Source organism: Penicillium cataractarum, assembly GCF_028827025.1.
Source record: "Penicillium cataractarum strain IBT 29864 chromosome Unknown utg000004l, whole genome shotgun sequence".
Taxonomy (NCBI): domain Eukaryota; kingdom Fungi; phylum Ascomycota; class Eurotiomycetes; order Eurotiales; family Aspergillaceae; genus Penicillium; species Penicillium cataractarum.
In genome coordinates, this window is record NW_026622740.1 from 3,105,784 (window position 1) to 3,130,701 (window position 24,918).

At 48.3% G+C, this 24,918-nt stretch overlaps 10 protein-coding genes across 10 annotated transcripts; 6 read left to right on the plus strand and 4 right to left on the minus strand.

Annotated features, from left to right (window-relative positions):
* Positions 1–298: 298 nt before the first annotated feature.
* N7496_005630 (Zn(II)2Cys6 transcription factor) lies at positions 299–2,674 on the minus strand (the record flags this gene model as incomplete). The annotated part of the gene is made up of 6 exons (XM_056698559.1): positions 299–841; positions 896–1,119; positions 1,170–1,468; positions 1,530–1,712; positions 1,822–2,505; positions 2,577–2,674. The coding sequence occupies 6 exons, from the start codon at positions 2,672–2,674 to the stop codon at positions 299–301; spliced, it is 2,031 nt and encodes a 676-aa protein (XP_056557084.1).
* A 1,517-nt stretch (positions 2,675–4,191) lies between these two features.
* On the plus strand, positions 4,192–5,927 carry N7496_005631 (putative MFS transporter; the record flags this gene model as incomplete). The annotated part of the gene is made up of 4 exons (XM_056698560.1): positions 4,192–4,432; positions 4,498–4,610; positions 4,686–4,880; positions 4,944–5,927. The coding sequence occupies 4 exons, from the start codon at positions 4,192–4,194 to the stop codon at positions 5,925–5,927; spliced, it is 1,533 nt and encodes a 510-aa protein (XP_056557085.1).
* Positions 5,928–6,553: 626 nt separating this feature from the next.
* Positions 6,554–7,542, plus strand: N7496_005632 (uncharacterized protein; the record flags this gene model as incomplete). Its single annotated transcript, XM_056698561.1, has 5 exons — positions 6,554–6,647; positions 6,705–7,036; positions 7,102–7,163; positions 7,224–7,436; positions 7,500–7,542. 5 exons carry the CDS (start codon positions 6,554–6,556, stop codon positions 7,540–7,542), a joined length of 744 nt encoding a protein of 247 aa, XP_056557086.1.
* Positions 7,543–8,159: 617 nt separating this feature from the next.
* Positions 8,160–9,926, plus strand: N7496_005633 (MFS transporter; the record flags this gene model as incomplete). Its single annotated transcript, XM_056698562.1, has 2 exons — positions 8,160–8,537; positions 8,607–9,926. 2 exons carry the CDS (start codon positions 8,160–8,162, stop codon positions 9,924–9,926), a joined length of 1,698 nt encoding a protein of 565 aa, XP_056557087.1.
* Positions 9,927–11,425: 1,499 nt separating this feature from the next.
* Positions 11,426–13,064, plus strand: N7496_005634 (glycoside hydrolase family 76 protein; the record flags this gene model as incomplete). Its single annotated transcript, XM_056698563.1, has 4 exons — positions 11,426–11,525; positions 11,639–11,886; positions 11,953–12,402; positions 12,489–13,064. 4 exons carry the CDS (start codon positions 11,426–11,428, stop codon positions 13,062–13,064), a joined length of 1,374 nt encoding a protein of 457 aa, XP_056557088.1.
* Positions 13,065–13,494: 430 nt separating this feature from the next.
* Positions 13,495–14,308, minus strand: N7496_005635 (glycoside hydrolase family 75 protein; the record flags this gene model as incomplete). Its single annotated transcript, XM_056698564.1, has 3 exons — positions 13,495–13,746; positions 13,800–14,159; positions 14,213–14,308. 3 exons carry the CDS (start codon positions 14,306–14,308, stop codon positions 13,495–13,497), a joined length of 708 nt encoding a protein of 235 aa, XP_056557089.1.
* Positions 14,309–15,350: 1,042 nt separating this feature from the next.
* N7496_005636 (uncharacterized protein) lies at positions 15,351–16,220 on the minus strand (the record flags this gene model as incomplete). Its single annotated transcript, XM_056698565.1, has 1 exon — positions 15,351–16,220. The coding sequence occupies one exon, from the start codon at positions 16,218–16,220 to the stop codon at positions 15,351–15,353; it is 870 nt and encodes a 289-aa protein (XP_056557090.1).
* Positions 16,221–17,464: 1,244 nt separating this feature from the next.
* On the minus strand, positions 17,465–19,395 carry N7496_005637 (cytochrome P450; the record flags this gene model as incomplete). Its single annotated transcript, XM_056698566.1, has 7 exons — positions 17,465–17,855; positions 17,908–18,179; positions 18,231–18,478; positions 18,529–18,680; positions 18,743–18,934; positions 18,991–19,123; positions 19,197–19,395. The coding sequence occupies 7 exons, from the start codon at positions 19,393–19,395 to the stop codon at positions 17,465–17,467; spliced, it is 1,587 nt and encodes a 528-aa protein (XP_056557091.1).
* Positions 19,396–23,250: 3,855 nt separating this feature from the next.
* N7496_005638 (Major facilitator superfamily domain general substrate transporter) lies at positions 23,251–24,389 on the plus strand (the record flags this gene model as incomplete). Its single annotated transcript, XM_056698567.1, has 2 exons — positions 23,251–23,539; positions 23,773–24,389. 2 exons carry the CDS (start codon positions 23,251–23,253, stop codon positions 24,387–24,389), a joined length of 906 nt encoding a protein of 301 aa, XP_056557092.1.
* Positions 24,390–24,527: 138 nt separating this feature from the next.
* N7496_005639 (Major facilitator superfamily domain general substrate transporter) lies at positions 24,528–24,800 on the plus strand (the record flags this gene model as incomplete). Its single annotated transcript, XM_056698568.1, has 1 exon — positions 24,528–24,800. One exon carries the CDS (start codon positions 24,528–24,530, stop codon positions 24,798–24,800), a length of 273 nt encoding a protein of 90 aa, XP_056557093.1.
* Positions 24,801–24,918: the final 118 nt, after the last annotated feature.

A 24,918-nucleotide genomic window follows, 5' to 3' on the forward strand; every position in this document is an offset into this window, starting at 1 on the left:
CATGCATATTGTAGTGTTTGCCCCCCGGCCTTTTTCGTTGATTGGTCTGTCTGAAAAGGAAAATCTGTCGAAGCAATATCCGCGCATTCACTAGAGTGAAACGTGAAATAATATCGTCGAGGGGCGTTGAAGATTAGCTGCAGAATTATTCCTTCCTTCCATCAAATTATGAAACTATGTCCATTAAACAATGCGCCAGTCCATCTATAGGTAAGGTCTATTAATACAATCTATATAAAACACCCTCCAACCTAGGGGTATCACTCCTGTCCCAATTTGTCGCAGACGATGAACACTTTTAGAGAAACGCAGGATCCGCAGCCTGATACGTTGAGAAAAATGCCTCCAAGTCCATAGTCGAAAAATCAAAATTCCAGCCCATGTCGGACTGTGTGAAATCCAAAAGATCATCACTCGAACCTCCCGAACCCCCCGTTTCCGGTCCCTCGAGTAATGGAAGATTCCACTGTGGTGATGATAGGTCTGGTTGTTGGTTGAAGAAGGGTCTTTGGGGGACTGATGGATCTGGAGTTACCCATGCCTGGTGGTCGATGTTGCTGATAGGTTGAGAGACGGATGCTGGGTTTTGTGAGGGCAATGTGGAACTTTCGTCGGCTTTTGGGTAGGGTGACCACTCGTAGGCCGGGCTGATTTTGCGTAGGGTTGTTTGGATGGCTGAGATGGTGCTGTTAATTGGATCGCCTTCTCGCATTGTGGATAGATTTTGGAGAGTGGCGTATATCCAAGGTAAGTGAGTTGTTGCTGTGCTTGGGTCGTGAAGTAGGTCGTATATGAGGGTGAACGCGGAGCTGCCGAGGAAATATCCATGGTATCGTAATTGCTAGAGAGAATATCAGTCTTAGTTCAGAAACTTGATCGATTTGACCGAATGTACCTTGACAAAGTCATTACTGCGGGACGCTTCACACAGATGATGGATGGTTTTCCTCGCTGCTGTCAGGGCGTGATTGCAAGCTTCGTTCAACCAAGTTGGCATTTCGGTCGGGCGACTGGCAGAGCCCCCATTGGGCTGTTGAAGTGACATTTTCATGTCCCGCTGCCAGTGGCCACGGAATATTAAAAAGGGGCGGATAGTCAGAAGGAGAGTATGATAGTACACTAATATCGGTCAGTAGCCAGGACAATCATGATAATATGCTTGACCGTACAAGTAATAAATATCGTTTGGCGAACACCGAGAGATCCCGATTGAATGCCCGCATTGAGGCCAAATCCTAGCGCCTGCTGCATTTGAACCTCGTGGCCTCGAAGGTCGTGAGTGATTGAGCGGGCGACTTTCCACATATGCAACAATGACTCGTGCCTTTGACCGTATATCTCATTGCCGGAACGAGAAACGGTTTTGCAAAGCTCAGCCAAGAGTCGAATAAATGGATCTTTTGCATACTCAGTAGCAACATCTTTTATGGACAATGAGCTCGGTCGGCCGACGTGAAAGCAGAACCAGCTAGAACGGCATGTTAGCGATTCGCCGAGCGAATGTCCGATTTCGAGGGCTAGGGAGATACGTTTCAAAAGCATAGAGAGACCAGAATGTGACTCGGCGTTCTTCAATGGTCTCCTGGTCTTGGGAGTCCCCGTGAGGGACGTCTTTGTGCAAACCAGCAGAAAGAGCTTTGCGGGCGGCTGTCCCAAGATGCAAGAAGGCGGAATTAGGGCGACCTTGTTCATTCTGGTAATTGGCGTATTGACTGGGAGTCTATGTCAGCATCATAACGATCAATCGAGCCTGGCGTGCAGCGACTTATCATAAGTAATGAAATTTGCACGGTCTGCAAATTTACAACATCGTCATATGACACCAGCGACACCTTGACACGATCAAAAAGCACGTCGCCCCATGCATAATGTTCCGTGCCTAATGAGCCCGTTGCTAAACCGATCAAGACGATGGCTTGAGTCAGAGTATCGGGGTGAATCGTAGGGGATGGGTTGTAGAGCTTCTCCAGACATTGTTCATAGTAGGACTTGGGTCGATGGGGCAACATGTGGTAAAGGTGGGTTAAAAATCGCGAGAGAAAGAGCTTTGCTAGCTCATATGGCAAGAACATCATAGGTATGTCGCCAATGGCGGCGGACTTGCCAAGGTCATGAGTATCGGGAGTACCAAAGAAGATTCGCCGGAAGCTGAACAAATCTAGGCCAGCGCCAGCCTCTTCAACTTCACCCGAAGGCGCAGGATGAATGGTTGGAGTAGAGACAAGATCGCGGTAGATATGCTGCATGAGTGAAAAATGGGAGGTTGGGCCATAGTATAGCTGCATCTGGCATGAAGGCGAAGCCATATGGGTCGCCGATACACTGTTTGGGAACTCGAGCATCATTGAGGGACCCCCGGATTTAAACGATTGAGGAACTGGCGGAGAGATTTGACGGGGCTGTCTTCCCTCAGTATCAGACTGTGGGTATTCATTCTTTTTCCTTCGGTGCCGAATGACATCTCTGTAGACACAGGGAGTGTTTCGTTGCTGACATGTTTTGCACCTGAAGGAAATTAATCAGATCATTTCATTCCCCCATTATCAGCCTGCTAGACCAATAGAAGATAATCTCACGGGGTCAATCCATTGCAACGGATTTTGCGCTTTCGACACTCCTGGCAGGCCTTAGGAATGCGCCAACCGGCAGTGGGGGGTTTCAGGGTATCAGCCATATCCGAACGACAAGGAGGACAGACTTGGCACTAAGGGGTGTACGGAAGAACTTCCAGCACCCTCAGTACATTAGCGGAGTAACCAAAGGGCTCTCCGTGGCTTTCTGTACTATCCCTATGGGGGACAGGTGCTTGTGCGGTGGATATTGAAAAGGGCGTGTCTCTTCATCCGCTTCATCCGTCTATATCCGAGAGAGTCACGTGAGGTCACGGTCGCGTTCCTTCCCAGTTTCTCATTTTCTCATCGAAATAAGAAGATGAGAATTGCTCTCGACTCTCACGGCGATTAATTGTATGATGATCATCACTCCTGCGATACCCCAGTCGTCACCGAGAACAAGACTGGAGCTGTCTGAAGGACCGACCACTCTCGTTCAACTCAGATAACCGACACTCCTTCCGATGAGAGCGACCATCGGATCCCCGTGAGCACACGGCACAGCTGCCAAGGCGTACGTCTTGGCCCTTCTGCTTTAATCAATCCAGTGAAGCAAAACATCCAAAGTCTGGTCGACAATGGCTGTCGTGGCGCTGCCGAGACTTTGTCGGGAAGACCTTTCGGCACTTGAATACAGACGGTCGACAGGCTGACAGATCGACGACAGGAGAACTGAGTTTCTCGAGTTAACTTTGTCTCTCAACTGTTGGCCTTCACAAGTTCACCACGCGGGACCGGTCCCGCTCGACACTTTATCTTCTATCCCTCCCCGTCCGGGGTGTCCGGGGTAGAACCCGAACTTCGAGCTAAATCGTCGGCCTGGACTCCATCGGATCGGAATGTACCAGTCAATCGGAAGCACGAGGCCCGTTTAGCGTGAGCATCCCCCATGATTCATCTCCACGTTTCCAGTCTTACCCCGTCTGTGTGATGGACCCTGAGCTGATCCATGGATGACCCACTTGGAATATACAGAGACGGACGCATTCTTGATGTGACTATCTCGACATCTCGACTTTTCTAGTATAATTGAATTGGTGAAGTTCACGTCCATCGAAAATCTTCCAAGCCTTCATGAACCATTATGATTGGCCCATTCGTCCTCAAACTCTCGGGTCCCGCCAAGTAACGCCTCCCAGCGAAATGCAAACGCAAAACCCTCCGAGTGCCAAGGACCGACTCTTTTCTTCCTATGGTCCTTTTCCGAAGGACGAGGCGTCGATATTTCTTGGCGCCGGCAATTCCAGACCAACGGACAGAATGGTTGGCGATACTTGTGCCGCGGTCAAACCCATACCTTGTTCCTCAGATTCGCCTCCCCCATAATCTAGACTTCCCCGCAACCCCGGATTCAGACCCGTCCGGGACTTCCGAGCGGGAGATAGTAAAAGAGGGACGAATGACCCGCGGGGTGACACAATCTATAAAGGACCACAGCTTTCCCCGGTGGTGATTTACGCGACTGCTTGGCAACAGATTTTCACCCGTCTCCCCCCTCCCGCCCCTCGTGAAACCTCCCGGCCCCAGCTTCCTGTTCCCTTTTCCTTCCCTACAGCTTCTTCTCCCCATGACTACCACCATGGCCGACCCGGAGTCTGCCAGGGAAGAGAAGGCCATCTCTGACCATAAAGAGAACCTCATGTCGGATGTGGCTCGTGATGCGGCCGAGCGCGGACATCTGGCCACTGATCAGTATGGACATCCCATTGTCGAGTTTGACAAGGAGGCCGAGTCCAAGCTCAGGTTGAAGATTGACCTGTACGTCGTGCCCACTGTGGCCCTGATGTATCTGTTCTGCTTCATTGATCGGGCAAATATCGGTAAGTGTGGCTCAAGGACAGCTTGAGCTGGAACCTATGCTAATACAAGAATCTTCGCTCTGCAGGTAATGCCAAGTTGGCCGGTTTTACCAAGGACCTTGGATTGAAAGGCTATGATTACAATGCTGTCCTGTCTATCTTCTTTGTCGCGTACATCATTTTCGAGATTCCGAGCAACGTAAGGCATACCTTTGGTCATCTGGGATATGGGTCCCAGGTAGGAGAACTATGCTGACGGTGCATCTATCAATAGATCGCATGCAAGTGGATTGGACCTGGTTGGTTCCTGCCCGCCATTACTCTTGGATTCGGTATCTGTTCGGTTGCAACTGCCTTCGTGCATGACATTCACGGTGCCTCCGGTGTCCGATTCTTGCTCGGCATGTTCGAGGCTGGTCTGTTGCCCGGTATTGCCTACTACCTGAGCAGATGGTACCGTCGCAGTGAAGTAAGTCCCTTCTCTAAGGCACTCGCATGATGATTGAATATGTCGTGACTAACATAAACCCAGCTTGCTTTCCGTCTTTCCCTGTATATTGTCATGGCGCCTCTTGCCGGAGCCTTCGGCGGTCTCCTCGCTTCCGGTATCCTCACTCTGGATCACTTTGGCAGCCTCCGTAGCTGGCGCATGCTCTTTGCCATCGAAGGCATCATCACTATCGGAATCGCCCTCATCGCATTTGTGACCATGACCGACCGACCCGAAACTGCCCGCTGGCTCACGCAGGAAGAAAAGGATCTGGCCATTGCACGAGTCAAGTCGGAGCGTATTGGAACTACGGAGGTTCTGGATAAGCTGGACCTGCCAAAGACCTTGCGCGGCATCTTCAGCCCCGTCACTCTGACCAGTGCTTTCGTCTTCCTGTTGAATAACATCACGGTCCAGGGGTTGGGATTCTTTGCGCCAACCATTGTCCAAACTATCTATCCCCATGCGTCCGTGGTGTCCCAGCAGCTGCACACCGTCCCACCTTACGTGGTGGGCGCGTTCTTCACCGTGTTGTTCCCTTTCCTCAGTTGGCGATTCGATCAGCGATTGATCTTCTTCGTTATCAGCCCGCCCCTGATGATGACTGGATACATCATGTTCTTGGCCAGTGAGGATCCCATGGTCCGGTACGGAGCCACTTTCATTATCGCTAGCGGAGCCTTTGCCTTTGGCGCTCTTTGCAACGCCCACGTTTCCGCCAACGTGGTCTCTGACACGGCTCGCTCTTCGGCCATCGGTACGACTGTCATGTTTGGCAACATTGGTGGCCTGATCTCCACCTGGTCCTTCCTGCCATCCGATGCGCCCAACTATCACATTGGCAATGGTCTGAATCTTGCAACCTCCTCCATGACTCTCATACTCGGTGCGAGCCTATGGATGTGGATCTTGTGGGATAATCGCAGGCGTAGCAAGGTCGATGTCAATGCCGCGTTGGCCGGATTGTCCCAGAAGCAGATTCAGGACATGGATTGGCGCAACCCTGCGTTCCGCTGGCGCCCGTGATCTGCCTCAATAAGGGTTTACGATAATTTGACACGAGGGGGTTTGTGTTTAGCTTTACGTTGGGGTTGTACAAGATTATTATGAATATGAATATGGCGTCCATGGCGCCGACTATTTCTGATGGATCTTAAGGTTGTTAACGTAGACTTACTTAAGGTGTTCATGCGTTCCATTCATCTTCCACCATTAACATTAAGGTTACCTAACTGGAGGCCAAGCAATAATTTTTGCCGATTCGGTAGATTTGATTACTCGGATCAATCAACCCTTGACTTTGGTCGGCCCGAAAAGCTAAATGAGCATCGATCTCGGCGAGAGGCCCGTGTGGATGGGTTGGTGAGGCCGCAAATGGATATATTTCCCCACCAGAGGCGCTTTGACAGAATATTTACACCAGATCTTGAGTGACATCAGCAATAGGAGATAAGTTAAGTCCGCCGTAGATTCTACAGAATTCTCTAAACTATCTCCATGAATGCCCCTTTCGAGACTCCGACGATAGAAACCCGAGGGTTAATTTGCCGAGTGGGGCAGTCCATGCCGGTACCGGGATGCCAGCAAACAATAAATATTGGTTGATCGCACTCTGCGAATCCAAACAACAATTCAATCATCTACCATTAACAATGTCTTGCGAAGCTTGTCGGACTATCCCTCCCGTGGTCGCGACGGGATACACTCCCAAGGGCCAATTCGAGACCATCGCTGGCCTCAACACTTGTGGGTGTACTGTCCTACGTGATACCCCTCATAGATTCTAACAGAACTACCCCGCAGATGTCACCGGAAATGCAGATGCCCAAATTGGCCTCGTAGACATTTACGATGTCTTTGGTATGGCTAGCCAGACTATTCAAGGCGCCGATCTCCTCGCGGCAAGACTAAACGCCGTGGTCCTCATCCCGGACTTTTTCGATGGAGAGCCGCTCAAACATGAATACGTCCCCGCCGATACCGATGAGAAGAAACAGATTATTGCAGACTTCATGGCTCACAAGGCTAATATCTCTCGCAATGTTGATGTGGTGATCGAGGCTGTTAAGGAATATCATACCCGATTCTCGTCGGTTCGGAAATGGGGCGCGTTTGGTTTGTGCTGGGGTGGAAAGGTGAGTTCTTAAGTTCTACCTTGGATTGAGATGATGATAAGACTCGAAGATTGACATTAGTGTAGGTGACTGTTTTGACATCCGGACCTAATACCCCGTTCGCTGCATCGGGCCAAGTGCATCCTGGGTAAGCCTGTTCTCCAAGCTGCAGTAGAACGACTAAATCTAACGTTAATGCCTGTTCTAGTCGAATGGATGCGGCTGATGCGCAAGCTCTGTCGATTCCGCATATCGTGCTTGCCTCGAAAGACGAGCCTGCCGATGCAATTGCGGGCTATGCGGACTTGTTTGCGAAGGAGAAGGAAGGATATATTGAGACCTACTCTACCATGTGGCATGGATGGATGGGTGCTCGTGCTAACCTTGAGCAGGAAGAAAGCCAGGCTCAATATGCTCGTGGGTGAGTTTTAGGTTGATGAGATACTGTTACTATTCGCATACTGATTCAGCATTTTTGTCACAGGTACAACCAGTTGGCTGACTTTTTTGAGAAGCACCTTTCTTGAAAGGGCTATGAGATGTAGTTTTATGTGTGGATTGTCATAATAACGTCAATGAAGTGTACCGATCTATTAGCATACATTATTCTGTATCGGTTGTTCGAAGTACAATGGTCACCCCTCGCTACAGATAGTCTAGACTGCAATGACTACTAGAACTCTTAAAACAATCGTTGTCTTCATCAGATTATACTGTGTGCTTGGAATCTTAAACCTAGCAAAAACGGAGTTAAGAAACTGCAACCACATTGTACCTGATAGTTTACAGATGTAGCCAATATAGAATAATTGGCATAACTTCTCTATTGCATTGTCACTAAACATATCCATTGATGCACAATGAATCTCTAGTAAAAATACGCCTCTGGCATTCTTAGAATCTCCCACGTGATCGGAGTATTTCCAGGCCCGAGTTGACCGCCTTTGGCAATTTTGAATCTTCACCGCCCCACTTCTTCACTCATTTGGACTGAACGCCATCCCGGTAACGGCCCGCCTCCGGGAATTAAATGCAAACATGTCAGGTTTCAACGAAAGAGCCTCTCCTTCAACGAGCCTGGCCCCCAATACAAATACGATGGGCTTCCTTGATTTGATTGGAAGTCTTCAACCTGATTTGACTCATGGACGTGACCAGGCCGGATATTGAATGCGCGGGTGAGGTCTGTCGCGCCTCGCCCGAGGAGCATCGTGCTCATGAAGAGATGTCGGATCACAGCCATATAAGTGATGAATCCCCTCAAACAGCACCGGATATTTTGTCCGAGAAACCGGCTGAAAATGATCGCGAGGCCGAAGAAGAAGAGGAGGCTGATGGAGCAGCCGAAGCTCCGTACAGTGTCCTTCCATCCGGGGAGAAAGCCTTTGTGATCATCATGGGGTCTTTTGCAGCTCTGATTTCCCCACTCTCGAGCAGCGCGTATCTGCCAGCGCTGAATACTCTTGCTCGGGATATGCATGTCTCGGTGTCGCTCATCAATCTCACCATCACAACGTACCTGGTAGGTCTACCGATTTTCCTGCTCTGTCACCATGAGCAATTGAATGTGCTAATCCAAAATTATTGCTAGATCTTCCAAGGATTGTCCCCATCATTTGTCGGAAGCTTCTCCGATGGACATGGCCGACGTCCTGCATACATTGTCTCCTTCATTATCTACCTCGGGGCCAACATCGGTCTTGCACTTCAGAACAGCTATTCGGCACTGATGGTCTTGCGTTGCCTTCAATCGGCTGGAAGTAGTGGCACCATCGCTTTGGGCAGTGCTGTGGTTGCTGACTTGACGACACGAGCGGAGCGTGGGAAGTACATTGGATATGCCAGCATGGGCATTTCCCTGGGTCCTGCTCTCGGACCTATTGTCGGTGGACTCTTGGATCATTTTCTCGGATGGAGGTCCATTTTCTGGTTTCTTGTCATTCTTTCGGGCGTCTTATTCATCGTCATTCTCATGGTTCTCCCCGAGACCTGTCGGGCTGTGGTAGGGAATGGGTCTATTGTTCCACCCTCATGGAATCGCCCTCTTTGGACTCTTTGCACACCCAAATCGCGATTTCGGCGAGACGAGAAGTCCCCGGACTTGACAACAATCCAAAAGCCCAAACGACGACCGAATCCAATCTCTTCACTACTGATTCTCGCTCAAAAGGAAGCCGGAATGATCTTGCTGTACGGCGGCCTGCTCTTCTCTGGTTATCAGGCTGTCCTCAGTACGCTCTCAACCCAGCTGAGTAGTCGTTTTGGATTCAACTCGATTCAAATCGGGTTGTGCTATCTTCCAATAGGGCTTGGAAGTATCAGCTCCCGCTGGACCGTTGGAACCTTGCTTGATTGGAACTTTCGACGAGAAGCACGTCTTCAGGGTATGGTGATCCACAAGAATCGACAGCAGGACATTGCGAATTTCAATATCGAACGAGCTCGGCTGGCAGTTGCTTTGCCCATGATCTATTTGGGGGCGCTCTCCATCCTCGCTTATGGCTGGGTAATGCAATATCGCACGTCTCTCGCCGGCCCCATTATCATGCTGTACTTCATGGGTCTCACCACCAGTGGCTCCTTCAATACGCTGAACACGCTGGTGGTGGACGTGAACCATCAGAGCGCCGCCACAGCCGTGGCTGCTAGTAACCTTTGTCGGTGCTTGATGGGCGCCGGTACGACGGCGTTTGTGGGCCCACTGATTGAGGCGATTGGTATCGGATGGACTGGTACCATTGTGGCCGTTCTTTGGGCCCTATTCAGTCCCCTGCTGTGGCTTGTGTTTCTGCGCGGTCATTCATGGAGGCAAATGAAGGCCCGCCGAGAGCAGCAGAAACTGGAAAGCTCGGTCCAGGACCCGCAAGGCAAACCTGATGTTGAACGGGGCAGTGGGGGAGGGCAGTCATAGAATGCGTGTCATAATATGCTTGAATTCGCTGGCATAAAAGCATTTATGTGTCTGAGTTTGGGGTGATTCATGATACAGCAATTTAAATCATGGCAAGTTCTAGAAATCCTTTAATTCAAGAATTTTTTTCACTTGGAGACGTTAGCATTCAAACATAAATTCGTGCCTCCAGTTCTAAAAACCCAGCTGCTGATGGAACTACAAGGAGGTGGCCTAAGGCACCAAGGCACCACCCAGCCCTTTTAGGAAATCCAGCGATGGAAAACTCCACGCACGGACCACCAGTGCCTGACGCGGCCTTTTTGCCTTTGAAAAAGTCTGGACGCCAAGTGGAAATTGGCATTTCCCTCGTGTCCACCACCCCTGAAAGGGAATTCCCCGAGTCGACCTGAACCTCCACACCGTTGTCGGTCCCAGAAATGCCTCAGTTGGTCCCTGAACAGAAAACAGTTCACTGATTTGAAGAATCTGCCCCGCTAGGGGTTCAGGGACTTGGATTCAGGGACTCAGGGTACAGGACAGTACTCCGTACAGTGCAAACGATTGCTCATGTGGAGAAAGACATTGAGAGACTAAGATAGAACCATGTACATTGTTTTATGCATGAGGATTTCAGGAGAATATCACCATCGCAGGATACTTTGCAAACCGTGTTTCGAAACCACGGCGCTTACAGCTTCATAGGAAGTTTAGGGATATTCTTCACCCCTTTTTCGAGGAGTGGAAGCATTATACTACTGACATGTTAGGGATCAGGCTGAAGTTTTCTTGATTACCATCAACTTATCAAGCTGATCAAGATCAGTCCATGTCTTATTTGCAACTCGGATTCGCCTCCTGATTCGCTCGTGGAATTCATAACTATAGTTAGTACAAAGTTGTGAATCGAGATCGCGAGACAAGGAAAGAGATTGGTCGGACCGAGAGTGGAGGCGATTGCGCGGCAGTCGGCTTCAGTGGAAGTAGTATGGGGAGTATTTTTTAGGACTTGATTTACATGCAGAATCAGCATAAACTTATCATACTACGGAGTAAGTTTTTTTCAGATTGTAATAATACGATAAAGAACAACTGCCAATTCCATCTCTATTCCCAGAGTCAGTTCCTGATCACCACCAAACAGCAAAGCTTGAATAAGCTTGGCGTACTCCGCTTGCCGGGTCTTACGGCCCGAATGATGATTCTGCGCCTTCTGGGCGCGTGGCCGCTCCCCACAATGAAAGTTGACGACGCTAGCGTCGAGGATTACGCATGCTCCTGACGCTATATTTAATTCTCTATCAGGCAAAATGGAGTACCCGCATTATTTCTATCGAGTTCCTACATTTTTCCTTCTTTTTTCTATGACTGTCGCCCAGTGAATGATGGTTTTTAAAATCTATCATTGATTGTGCTTTTTGGATTGCATTCCGCCTGACCTATCTATGAGCTATCCCCGCTATTAGAAGGCAGACCCACTCAACAACTTTCTACTGGGATTTCTTTTATCACAACTCGCCATGTATTTGCCTGGGCTTGGGCGTGGGTTGAAGAGCCTGGCGCTCGCCCTTCTTATCTCTAATCCGGCTGGTGCTATCGATTTGACTATCACCGATGAACGTATGTGAAGTGGTGTCGTGTGACGGCAACCCTATTCTCGGAGAAGTTTTGCTGCAAACTGATGGCAGTTTAACACTGATATCCTGATTGCTGATTGTTATCTCAATGTATAGAATCCATCAAAGATGCCGCCAGTACGACCACATATGCGATGATGACCTATTATAAGGGAAACGAGACCGGACATATTCCAGGAGCCTTTGCAAGCAAATGGTGGGAGGGTTCAGCTCTCTTCTTGGCATTGCTCCAGTATTGGTATTTCACTGGCGACACAACCTACAATGAGGAGCTAAGTGTTGGATTACAATGGCAGTCTGGTGACGACGGTGATTATATGCCTAGCAACTACAGCAGTTATCTGGTAATGACTCGCCCTACCTATGCATCACTTGTGGAGAGACCCTGCTAACCATTATCTGATTGACAGGGAAACGATGATCAAATGTTCTGGGGACTTGCCGCCATGACCGCCGCCGAGTTGCAGTTTGCCGACGTTACGGATGGATTCTCCTGGCTCTCCCTGGCTCAGGGTGTCTACAACACTCAGATTAACCGATGGGATACCACAGCGTGCGACGGTGGAATGCGCTGGCAAATCTGGCCCTACGAATCCGGTTACACGATGAAGAATGCGATCTCCAACGGGGGTCTTTTCCAACTTGCTGCTCGACTTGCTCGGTACACCAATGACGCCTCATATGCTACGTGGGCCAAGAAGATCTGGAACTGGTCTTTGAGCTCGCCGCTACTCAGCAACTCGACTTGGAACGTTGCCGACTCTACGAATATGGATGACGACTGTTCCACTCAAGGTGACACTCAGTGGTCGTATAACTATGGCACTTATATGATGGGTGCTGCCTACATGTACAACTATGTAAGACCATCTGGGTCCCTATTATCAGTCTTCGCACGATACTGGATTTATCTTGGAAGACGTCTTTACTGACTGACCAACTACAGACAAACGGAAGTTCCGAATGGCTTTCTGCCGTCAACGGACTGATGAACAAAACCTTCGATCACTTCTTCCCCACTAGTAATGGCGGCATCTTCGAGGAAGTCGTCTGCGAGCCCTCGGAAAGCTGCAACGACAATGAAATTCTCTTCAAGGGCCTCGTCTCCTCGTGGCTTTCATTTACCGCTCTCCTCGTCCCATCAACATACAGCACAATTCTACCCTATCTCCAAACCTCAGCCAAGGCTGCAGCATTGTCTTGCACAGGCCACAACAACAACACCTGCGGAGTACGATGGTACAAATCAGAATACGACGGATGGATCGGCATGGAAGAGCAAATCAGTGCCACCAATATTTTCGTCGCAAACATGATTCAGTTCAACACCAGCGGCCCGGTTACCGCTACGACGGGTGGAAATAGTACTAGCAACCCGACGCAGGGTGAGAACGATACGAGTTCGTCGACTACTCAGCAGAGCAAGATTACGACGGGAGACCGCGCCGGTGCTGGTATTTTGACGGTCGTGTTTGTTGTTGGCTGGGTCGGTTTGATGGGCTTTACTGTATTTGGAGGTTGAGCATTTTCTTGTTGCATTGGGTTTCTGGAGTTGGATTGGCTACATTATTGCGTTCGGACTTTTTATACCTCTCTGGACTGTGGTCTGAATATAGAATTTTGCCTACGGGCTGACTTTCAACCCATTTACTTTGTCCCTGACTCTACCAAGTCTGGTAATAGATCGAACTAACATCTCTGTTTTGAGTTCCTTGTGACTTTATACAAATTATACAAAATTACCCGAGCGTAACAATTGCTGGCAAGGTACACAATATCATGCGGTCTTTCTACCCTATTGAGAAGCACCGTAAACATACAAGTCTCCTTGAGAGATAACTGGATATCGAGCCCCTGATGGCTTGACCATACCAATGAGAGTATAGTCCAGCAGATGTGAACGATATCTTCGGGTAGGAGTTGCAGAACAGGGTCAGGAGGTCACTTCAAACCTAGACCTTCAGTCCAGACACAAGCTTGTCACCCAACTCCTTGATGCTATCCTCGAAAGCGTTGCGGTCCCCAGCCTTCCAGTTTGCGCTACTGCCCGGAACAGCATCCTGACCAATGAACCCTATCATCGGGTCCATGTCCATTGTTCCCATTAAGCCCTTCGTTGGGGAAGCACATCTGAGCAAGCGAGATGGAGGCTTCTCCGGTCGAGTCGTATCCATTGGTGTCGCCCCAGATACCGTACAGCTGAACTTTGTCAGTAAGTGATCTCTGGTCAAGGGTTGAAGTCATTGGCAATACTTACCACCTGGTTGTTACAAACAACAGCCATAACACTCAATGGCGCCATGCCATACTTTTGAGGGTCAAAGTTGGAGTTTCCAAAGACAATGTAGGGATGCACGTTTGCATCCAAGTCTTGAATACCATACTGGCTCAGCTGATCCTTGAAAGCAGTTTCACCTTGACCACTCGGGTCAGAGCCACAATCGCCACCTGTGTTGTTCAGTCCATCGCAGTCTATATCCATGTTGTCGTATTGACCACCATTTCCAGAGCTGTGAAGGTAGATGGCACCCTCAATGTCACTACAATACGCAAAGGTCTTGGCGCCATCGATTCCATCAGTGAATCCCCCTGCGAGCTTGTTGTTGCATTTTCCGGACTATGTTTGTTAGAGGGGATGATAAGTTGTTTCGTGGATGATATGTCTCGTACCTTGTGGTTGTTGTAAATCTGCTGCAGGTTATCAGGCAAATCGTAGGCCGACACCAGACCAGCTGATAGGACCGACACAATAGCTAGGAAATGCATCGAGACAGATATTTCAAGAGTTCCCCGTTTGTAACTGAGAATGAAGAAATTTTTAATGCACATCACGCTCCGGTTAGGTCGCCATTTATATTTCCCCAACGTCGCACCGCTATCCCAAGTATAACTTGTGGATACTGTATGGAAACTAGAGTCAGATTTATTAACCGGGAAGTAATCTGCATGGCATTGGAAACCTCAGTTCCAGGTCTTTGTGATGGATTGGCCAGTTGTAAAGCTCATTAAGCCGAGGTGATGATCATGACCCACTTCCTGTTTGAGTTGCCCTGCAAAGGGACCCAAATATACTACGGTAGGACTCTTAACTGCAAGATCAGTCATCCGGTCCATAAGCTTAAAAATGGCCAATGACGGGGTTAATCATTCCCGTCCCAGGGACCAGTTTCCCAAAAGGGAAAATGGCTTAGTGTGAAACACAATGCCGACCTCGATCTTATTCCTGCTCCAAGAACGATCATGAATTCCTCCTTTGGTCTAACATATTCAGCAAACCAGCTGCAGAGGAAGCTCCCACTTTTTATGTATAACGCGTTGATGATCGGCCGGGTGCTGTGGATATTTCCATGTGGAGTACTGTAAGCAATGAGGCGGGGATAACTTCGTCGAAACAGTCCGCTTCGAGAGTGTCGATCTTTACCAATTAAGTCTATCTCTATGTAACCATAATCCAGGATATACAGGTAAGTAGTGCTTTAAATTAGCGTCGTTTCTGTAATACTGCCTCCTCCCTATTACTTTAGCGGTGCTACCTAGCTGAGACCTCACCATCCAGTTCTTTAGACTGGAACCCACCACAACCACAGCGTCAGCCAATTCCCAATTCCCAGACACTTTTTTCCACTACTAAAGACCTTTGAACTGGAAACTGTGATCTCATGGCAAGAAAGCGAGAGTGTTTCGATAGGTCTTGGAAGAAAAAGGATGTTCGTCCCTTTCCGTTCGTACCAGCCAATCTACATAAACAATCCAAAGAGGTATAGAATTCGACTGTAATAATCAATTCAATCCAACTCTTAAATCCGAATTATATGAAATCAACATCAGGCTCATCCATCACATGTCTCAACTGCTCGATATCAAATAGCTGAGTGTTTTTTCCACCTGGGATATCCAATATTGCCTCTAAAACAACATTCTTGATCCTCTCTAAGATATGTGCAGGAATATCGCAGTCGGTTCCGTTCCTTCCACACCATCGATTGAAAATCAGCAAAGGTAGCAGAAACGCTGGGGCACAGAATGAGTTCTTGCAACAAAATAGAGCAAGAATCGGGTTATAATGAGGGGAGAGGATATTCAACACTTTGACGGATGCAAAGAGATCAGAGTAGCGACGGCCTTGCTCTCTGTATGTAATTCCAAGATTTTGCAACATTTGCGGAGGGGAGAAACTGATAGCGGCGAACTTAGAATCATCATCTGTGCATTGTGGAAAGAAATATTTCATCCGCGCTACAAGTGGCACGAGTGGGAAGTCAGGAAACTCCACAAAATCCAGGTATGGAAATAAACTCAAGATCTGCCGAACCATGTGAGCATTATAGTACCAAAGAGCGAGTGTTTCGTTGAAAAAGAAAGTCTTCAACGCTCCTATTGCTGCTTCTTCTAATTGCTCACTATCGCCGGAATCCTTGCTACCACCGTTTGGACGTTTCCCGACACCATCGACGATCTTGAGGCCGGCATCAATGCATTCATCGGCGAAGGTGCTCACAAACTCATGTCCAAATCTCCCATATCCCATACTCTCGACCCTTCCTCTCATCACATCCATTACTTCATCGCCATCCCAGGTGATAGCGCAGACAAACTCTAAGGAGCCGGGCGAATTTAAGAGCCTCTGATGTAGTGTGTAGAGTTCACGAAGCCAGTAAGGATGGCAGAGATTCACCATACAATCTCTTAGTAACGGAAGGTCTTTATTTCTCCCTCGAGCAAAAGGCGGGGAAGTATTGGAACCAATCCGGCTCTGGTTGACTTTCCCCGAAAGAGTAGAAATCGAGTGACACGAGCCAAAGAGCTGCAGACTCCACGAACTCTCTTACTTCTGCCAACAATGTGGTGGAAAGATAGGACGCGACAGGAGAGGCGTGAATGGATGAACAAATTGCCCTCGGGATGATAAAGGCCATTGGCCAAAATGAGCTGGATAATCAACCGCAGAACATCGACTGGGAACGATAGAAGTAGGTCTGATGATCGTTTGGTGGCCTGTGGAAAGTAGTTCATTTTCCGGTATGGGGTAGGAAGATTCGAAATCGTCAGGTAATCGCGAAATCATAACGATAGAGTTGGATACTCGTTTACAAGCACTGCTGGCGGTGTTTTCTCAATTACGCCTCAGTGCGTGTTCACTCAGTCAAAAATCTCGAGGGGAGATTAAAGATTGGATGGTTCACTCTCGTATTAATAATGCTAAACTTCTGCTGCCTAGACCCCCTTGTTGCCAAATGTCAGTTGCTAATTTGCCAAGTCTGAGATTCTTTAACACAAGCAAATTCTAGTTGGCTAACGCCCAAGAGTCGATTTCTTAAATCTTCACGTTATATGCTTTGTGAAGGAAATCTCCCGCGGCCTCGCCCCCTATTGCAACCGCGCCTCTTTTATCTAATTGGCCAAAATGTGGTTGGAAAAGGTCTCCACAGGGCGATAAGCGGGGACTCTCAGCCTCGAGGAGAATCCCAGGGGTAACAACCCAATTTTGAGCATCATTAGTAGCACCGTGAACGAAGAACTCCGTGTAATTTTGCAGTTTACCTTCAATTGAGATGTTTATTCTCAAGGTTGAAGCCGGGCAACCTTACCTTAAAGGAGAAGGTGTGGCGAAATCCAATGTGCGAATGGGATATATATAGTTGCGGAATCAAAACAATGAGAAAGCCCAGTGCAACGAAACGTTCTGGAATATACACCACCTAATACCTACGCGATATACTGATGCCCACGGGCGTGGCGAAGGCATAGGCCAACCGAATAAGAGGTCTCAAAAAAATTTAAAAAGGAAAAAAATTAACGAAAAAGCGAGATTCAATTCATCGACTTCTACGCCTAAGCCCCATCGACAAGACAATGTCGACAGTTAATGGTTGACGGGCATGAGATAAGCTGAGCACCTAAGAAAGTAATTCACGGATGGCATTAAATATTTATCAAATCAAGAGCGTCACTTTGTTCCCAAGGGTGTTCCTTCTCCACTGACAAGATCAACGCTTCATGGGCTGGGCTTCGCGTTGTGATGTTGAACTTCCAGGGAACCGGATGACTGATAACACCAGCTTGGAATTCCGGCTTGACTTCAACTTCCTTGCCCCCCTCAACCATTTTGGTAATATTGAAGACTGTAAGTGACCGAGCAACACTGAGATAAACGGTGATGTCAGCAAGAATGCGACCGGGGCAAATGCGACGCCCGAATCCGAAAACAATCGCGTGAGGATCCATCTCGGGTTCTAGCCCATTGATGCCTAGGAATCGCTCTGGTTTGAATGTCATTGGGTCGTGGTACACCTCAGGATCATGGGTCAAGGCCCTATAGTGCAATTAATAGTCTGGCTGGACCTTGATTTCAGTTTCGAACTCACCAGATGTTGGGCATAATCAATGACCCCTTCGGAATATAGAAGCCTTCCCACCTATCATCCTCGACAGACATATGTGGGATTCCCATTGGTGCCACGGGATGCCAACGAAGGACTTCTTTCACGATAGCATCGATGTACGGAAGACGACTCCGATCGGTGACTGTGGGCAGTCGACCAGGTCCCAACACTCGATCAATCTCCTCTTGAGCCTTTCGTTGCACTTCGGGGAATAAGGTCATTGCCAGGAAAAACGTTTCAATTGAAGAAACGGTCTGGAAGTTTGTTAGTTGGCATGTGATATTTTGTACAGGACAACGACATACAGTATCGGCACCACCAGTGTAAAGAGACCCGGCTGTCCATTTGGCTACGAGCTCTTCCTCGGATCCAGCCTGTGGATACCCTGATGCCTGAAATAAGTTTGCAAGGTAAGATGGCTGGAACTGGCCACTATCCATACGTTGTCGAACAAACGCATATGGTTTGTTAACAACGTCCTGGAGGTTTTTCTTCCACTGCTGCGCAGTCCGCTTAAAGCCAGCGCCTGGGAGCCAAGCAGGGACATATTTCACTGCGATAGTTAGCCTCTATATCAGACTACTCCTTTTGGAGATGCTTCACATATTGGGATCATATCGACTAGCCATGCGCCCGGAGTTCCAGCTATGGAAAAGTGCTCGAGGGCGAGATTCGCCATGCGGACCAGTGGGTCGCGTTTATGCGGCTCGATGTTATAGCCATATGCAATCTTTAGGATTACCGCCCCGGCTTCCCTGAATAGAATGGAATATTACTCCCAATGCTCGCCACAAAGGCTGTAGATGGAATGACTTACGTCTGGACATGCTGCGCAAGCTTTGAAGGATCTCGAAGGACACGGAGCAAGAAGCGATGGACTTCAATCTCTTGCAATGAGTTGTACTGCGCGACTGCTGTTTCTGAGCCGAGATATGGTTGCATCGCTTTACGGTAAGCGCGGAATCGGTCAGAGTAGCTTTGCATCGCCAAAATATGCTCCCAACCCACCCTGATTCAATAGGTGTAAGTGAAATGGAGAGTTTTGCCCTGAGATTGAAAACTGACATTTGGGATGCAAAAACCAGATTCGGACGTGACGAATGTATCGCGGAGCGTTTGCTTAATAGTTCCATTGCGATTTCATTATCATTGATGATGACAATTGTTTGTCCTAACACAGTGACAGAGCTGATAGGCCCTAAGTGAATCGCATATGTGAATTTTATTGAACCTGTACAGTATCCGAGTGTTGTATCTCATTAGGGCCATACCATAGAGCTCTTTGTGCTTCAGCCAGTGTGCCCAATCCTGCACGCCTGGTGGTGGCAGGTCTGAGATGTTACCCACAATTGGCTTCCCTACGGGTCCCGGTGGTAATGGTCCTGGAGTCTTTTTGCGAGATAATACAGCCGTGATCATGTAGATCAACGCAGCTCCTAAGATCACACTCGCCACCGTGAAGAAAGACATGGCGGCTGCAGATGAGGCGACCGGGTGGGCCAAGTAGAACGAGGAGAAAGCGAATGGTAGGTAAAGCTTTGGTTAAAGAAACACTTTTATAATATCTGTCTCTACCTGTCATTGGCTATTAAAGAAAGCTTGCACTAGACGGGGATTCCCCTCGCGAAATATTCCAATCTCCACTTTCCACGTCCGCCATTCTCGCCCCCCACCCCGCCCTCACCTGGGTCTTTTTGTTATGCAACCAGGTCCTGGGTTAGAATGGACATGGATTACACTGGACTCTTTAAATGTTGGGAATAATAGATAGCTAAAGACTAGATATGTAGCTGAAGCTTCTGTGACCGTCTAGGGGCCAGCCAACAGTGCCGCACGTGTAATTGCCAGCCTCCAACCCGTTAACTAATCCCTTCGTCTGCTTTAGTTGAAGCAGACGGAAATTCCACCCTCGGGTACAGCCGTCTTCGCTCTGCCACGGTGGGTCTGCGCACATACCTGTTAGGATCCTTTTGACAGGAGCAAATTGGGGCCAAAACAAAATGGTCCATTCTACTTGAGGTAACCCGAGAACACAGGGCGATTGTTATGATCTCTTTGGCCCCAAGCTAATGAAACTGAGTGCTTTTTCCGGGCATTTCGTGATGTGCCCCAGTTCGCGCCCGTAACTGTGCGCCGCCCGTTTTGTGACTTGTCAAAAAATTGACAGATTACACAGAACTAATACTTCATCTTAGGCTCTTAGCGTGACGGGCCGGTCGGTCTGCACTTGAAATCTTCCAAGAGCGAGCGGTACGCGCGCCCCGAATAATTACCACTGAAGAAAATCCAAAAAAAAGAGTCGTCATTCGCTTCCCGCGTCCTTCGTACTCCCACCACCACACGCTGATAACATGAGGTAGAAGAAGCATCGTGGCGTGCTTGATGGAGCTAGGTTCGCTTGCGCGCTCAATTTGCTTTGAGAAATTATACATGCTTTTCTCAACCAGGGCAGGGATCGCGAAGACAGGCGTGTGGGTAGCACTAACGGGCCTCGAAATTCAAAAGTACTGCGGAGTTAATTGACCAAAGTACTGCAATGCAACGATGCAGTAACGGCCAGGGGTCCTTTATGGCCTAATAAGCTCAAATAATGCCCGCCTTGCAGCGGATAACCCGAGAAAGATTATTCCTTTTCATATTCCTTCAGGAGACCCTGTATACTGTGCAACGATTGAGTTGCTTCGAATGAGGACTGTGCAAAAGCGACGGGCTCGCATAGTATAAGCCTGGGGAACAATTGGCTATTTGGGTCTGAATTGCTTGTTAAGCTCAGGCCCAGGATGTCAACCTCAACGTTGGCAGACGGACCCTTCCGGAGTCTGTCATCCTGTGCAGTATGTACGCTGGCGTTTTCAAAGACCAAAATTTCAACATCGAATTGACTCCCCCATGTCTTCATTATAGTTGGATTGTTTCTCTACTGCCTTGAACCAGTCGGCATGCGTCGCCTCGAATTTGACGTGTATTTGCATGGACACTTCACTTATCACACAGGCGACGGGATGCACTACCTTAGAGTGCGGCGTAAAGGCAGGCCTCAGTAAGTAGAGTAAGAATCCGCTTATCTCGAGATTAGGGATCTGATAGTTCTCAGCCGCAACGAACCTCACAATGTCAACCTGTCACGTACCGGAAACCAGCCAAGCTCGGATCTCGCCTATCATAGCTGGAGTTCTCGGCATGGTAGCTTTAATAATGGTCGCACTGCGCCTGGTACAACGTTCTATCTTCAACCGGCAATTCGGATATGACGATAGTCTTATTGTCGCGGCCTTGGTTTGCGCAGCGCCCTTGAACTGCTTGATGTTCCCAAGTAAGGATTAAATTACCATTGTCTCAAGACCTGTTGATGCTGACATAATACAGTGCAAGGGCTCGGTCTCGGAACAAATATCTGGACCATTCCTTTTCACCAGATCACAAAACAGCTGGAGGTGAATTCGCCCTTGCCCTTGACAATCGATTTTTTCTCCATTGACTTATTCTTACTGTAGCTGCTTTACGTCGCTGAGATCTGTTATATGTCTGCTGAAGCATTCACACAGCTTTCCTTCCTCGCGTTTTACCTTCGCATCTTTCCATCCGAAAATTTTCATCGTATCACATACTTCTTGATGGGCCTGTCAATGTGCTTTGGAATTTCTAACACATTTGTAATGATATTTCAGTGCACCCCCGTGCCCTACTTTTGGTCTGGGTGGACAGGTGAATACAAGGGCAGCTGTATTGACATTAACACCTTTTCTTGGTACAAGGCAGCAATGCAGATTGCCATGGATGTCTCAATAATTAGTCTGCCAATCTGGCCGCTGATTCAGGTATCTCTCAATATAAAGAGAAAGTTACAGATCCTCCTGATGTTCTGCACAGGCTTCCTGTACGTCTTGTCTATTCAGTTTGTACAGTTTCATACTAATCGATTCCCAGAATTACAGTTGTGAGTTGCTTGCGATTGCAATCGCTTGTCAAATTCTCAAAGTCCTCTAATGTGACATGTATGTTACCCTATTTCTCAGCCGAAAAGTGGTCCCCTCTGAAGATTTACTATAGATGATAATACACCGGCGATCTATTGGAGCGTGGTGGAGTGCGACGTTGCAATCATATGCGCATGTATGCCTGCTTTACCGTCGCTCCTCAAGAATATTTTTCCATCAATGTTCGGGGAGCCCTCGAAAAAATACTATAGCAACATATCGCCCCCTCAACAATTTCCCAGTTCAGACGTCTCGGTTCCGCTAGACCGGATCAAAGTCGATGCGTCGTGGCAGGTTACCAGCTCACAAACAAAGCTTGTCCAAGAGTTGGAGACTCGGCAAAAGCCCACGTCTTGACAGCTTGAACTCAGAACAGATTTTTGTTCAATTCAATTGCTACAGCAATCACCATAGCTCTATCTTACACACTATACAGAATGCCACAGTTCGCAACGGCTATGTCTTCTGACGGCAGCAGGTGAAGATTAACACGCTGTGAGGCCCGTGAATCGTTTTGCCTATAGTAGTAGTTTACTGCCATTCGAAACCCAGATCTGGAATCTATAATAGTTTCATGGTAGCTGATGATGATGATGCAAGGTCGAAGCCGCCTAGAACCCTGGTCATACTCACGCCGTCGCGTCCAGAAATAGAGTTGCTATTTTGCTCATTGGCTCGTTATTAGTATGCCTATATGATAATATATTCAAGCACAAGATATTCGGGTTTCGGAATCGTTAATATCGTTCATTAGTACTGTATCCGTGGAGGAGATGTTCGGATTTCGGAATTACCAGATGAATAAACCAAATTGAGCTAGAGCCACTGTGGGGATTATTATTAGGCCAAGCTCGAAATACGGACCTCACGGATAATCTCCGTCTGGTCCTCCGCATTCGCTGTGTCTTGAACTACTCCGTACAATTTTGCACAACTAGTTAGAATTGAGTAAAGTCCGTGCCCATGGCTCACTAACTCCGATCTTTATTTCCGTCTCCCAGCCGTGCCTGTCGTTTTTGTACAGATAATCGTAAACACTTAGCTCCATGGGTGCTCAAGTATCATATAATTGACATCAATGGCAATTTTGATTTAGAGAGTAGCAGACAATTCATTCCTGGTTCAGAAACTCAGTATAAATTTACGGGCAATATGGGAGCGGTCAAATCCTTGAGTGGAAACAAGAACTTCAGCAACTACACCATACCCTCCAAGTCATTTCAAACTTGTCTTCGATCAAAGTCTAACCACGGATCAGGTATGACGATACAATTACCCTCGTAGTGGCACGATTGGGGATCCATATGTGGTGGACTGGCTCCCCGATGACCCCAAAAATGGCTTCAAGATGTCGCCCGGATGGAAATGGGTCAGCGTTATGTTTTGTGCGCTCAACACGCTAGGTTGCTTTTTAGCCTCGACCATCTTCGCCGGTGCAATTTTTCAGATTAAAGAGCGCTTCAATGTGTCAGAAGAAGTCTCTATCCTGACAGTATGCCTGTTCGTGCTCGGCTTTGCCGTTGGTTCCGTCATCTGGGGTCCACTGTGTGAACTCTATGGCCGTCAAACTATTTGGCTCAGTACTCTTGGTGCCTCGATATTGTTTGAAGGCACATCCATTGCCTGCAGTGAAAAAGGTATGCCTGCACTGCTAGTTTTCCGCTTCCTAGTGGGTCTTTCAGCTCCTCCGCTATTTCTAACTAACCCGCCGTTGTCTCGGATATCTTTCTGCCCGCAAAGCGAGGACTGGCCATAAGGGTATATTCCATGTTCTCTTTTCTCTTCCTTGCTGCTGGCGCAGGCTGGCGGTGGGGTGGATGTCCTATGTACGATCTTTTCTCTATGATGTTTGTCTTCGCTCTATTTCTAGTGCCAGAGACATACGGACCTTACATCCTGCGACGCCGGGCTGCCAAGTCGAGCAAAGAGACAGGCAAGGCATACATCAGCAAGCTCGACGCCGGTATCCTACCCAAGACTCTCGGCTTTACGCTGAGCACCTCCATCGTGCGTCCCATCGTCATGGCGGTTTTTGAGCTAATATCTACAGCTATGGCCCTGTATACAGTCATCGTCTACGGCATTCTCTACCTTATTTTTGCCGCTTTCCTTATAGCCTTTATTGACCCGCGTCACTGGGGCCAAGGGGTATCTGGTTTGGCCTATATCGTTATCATGATCGGCCAGATAGTGAGGGTCCCATTTTACGTGGTGCTCGAGCTGAAATACCGCAAGACAACCGCCCGTCCCGGAATCGTCTCAACCCCCAAAATGCGCCTGGAGCCGGCTTTATATGGGGCCATTTCCCTCCCCATTAGTCTTTCCCGGTTTGCTTGTACATCTTACCCGAGCATCCACTGGGCGATAGGCATAGTAGGGACCATTTTGTTCGGACTGGGCAACGTGCTCGTCTTCATCACCATGACCAACTATATTATAGATACATACAGTCTCTTCGCCGCCACAGCAGCGCTACCAACTCCATAGTTTGTGCCTTATTTGGATTTGCATTGTAAGCCTCTCTTCCCTTCTCATCTTGCCTTTCCTTATCGCGCATACGACTGAACCGCAATTCGCCCTCGAAGTCCTCTTTTCACAACTTATATGTAAGAATCTCGGCACGCAATGGGCCTCCTCCATCCCTGCTTTCTTGCCACTATCCTTACCCCTTTGCCAGGTATCTTTCTCAAATTTGGCGCCGTCCTGCGCGCTCGCTCGAAGTTCGCAAACGAGGCCAACGCGCAATTGGCTAAGCTGCAGCAGACACGTCGGGAGGTCCAGGAAAGGTTTGAAAACAAACAAGTCACAGGGATGGACGCCAAGAATCCCTCATTTCTTACCTCTCAAGAGTCAGTGACCAGTGATGACAAAGACAAGAACTTGAACCATGGCTTATAACAGCGGGGCAGATTCCACTCTGAACGGGGATCTACTTAGATTTTGAATTCCCTGCGGTATACGCAGTATTCATAGAGTGCCTTGACTTGTGAGAGCTATGTATAGAAATTGGCGAGAC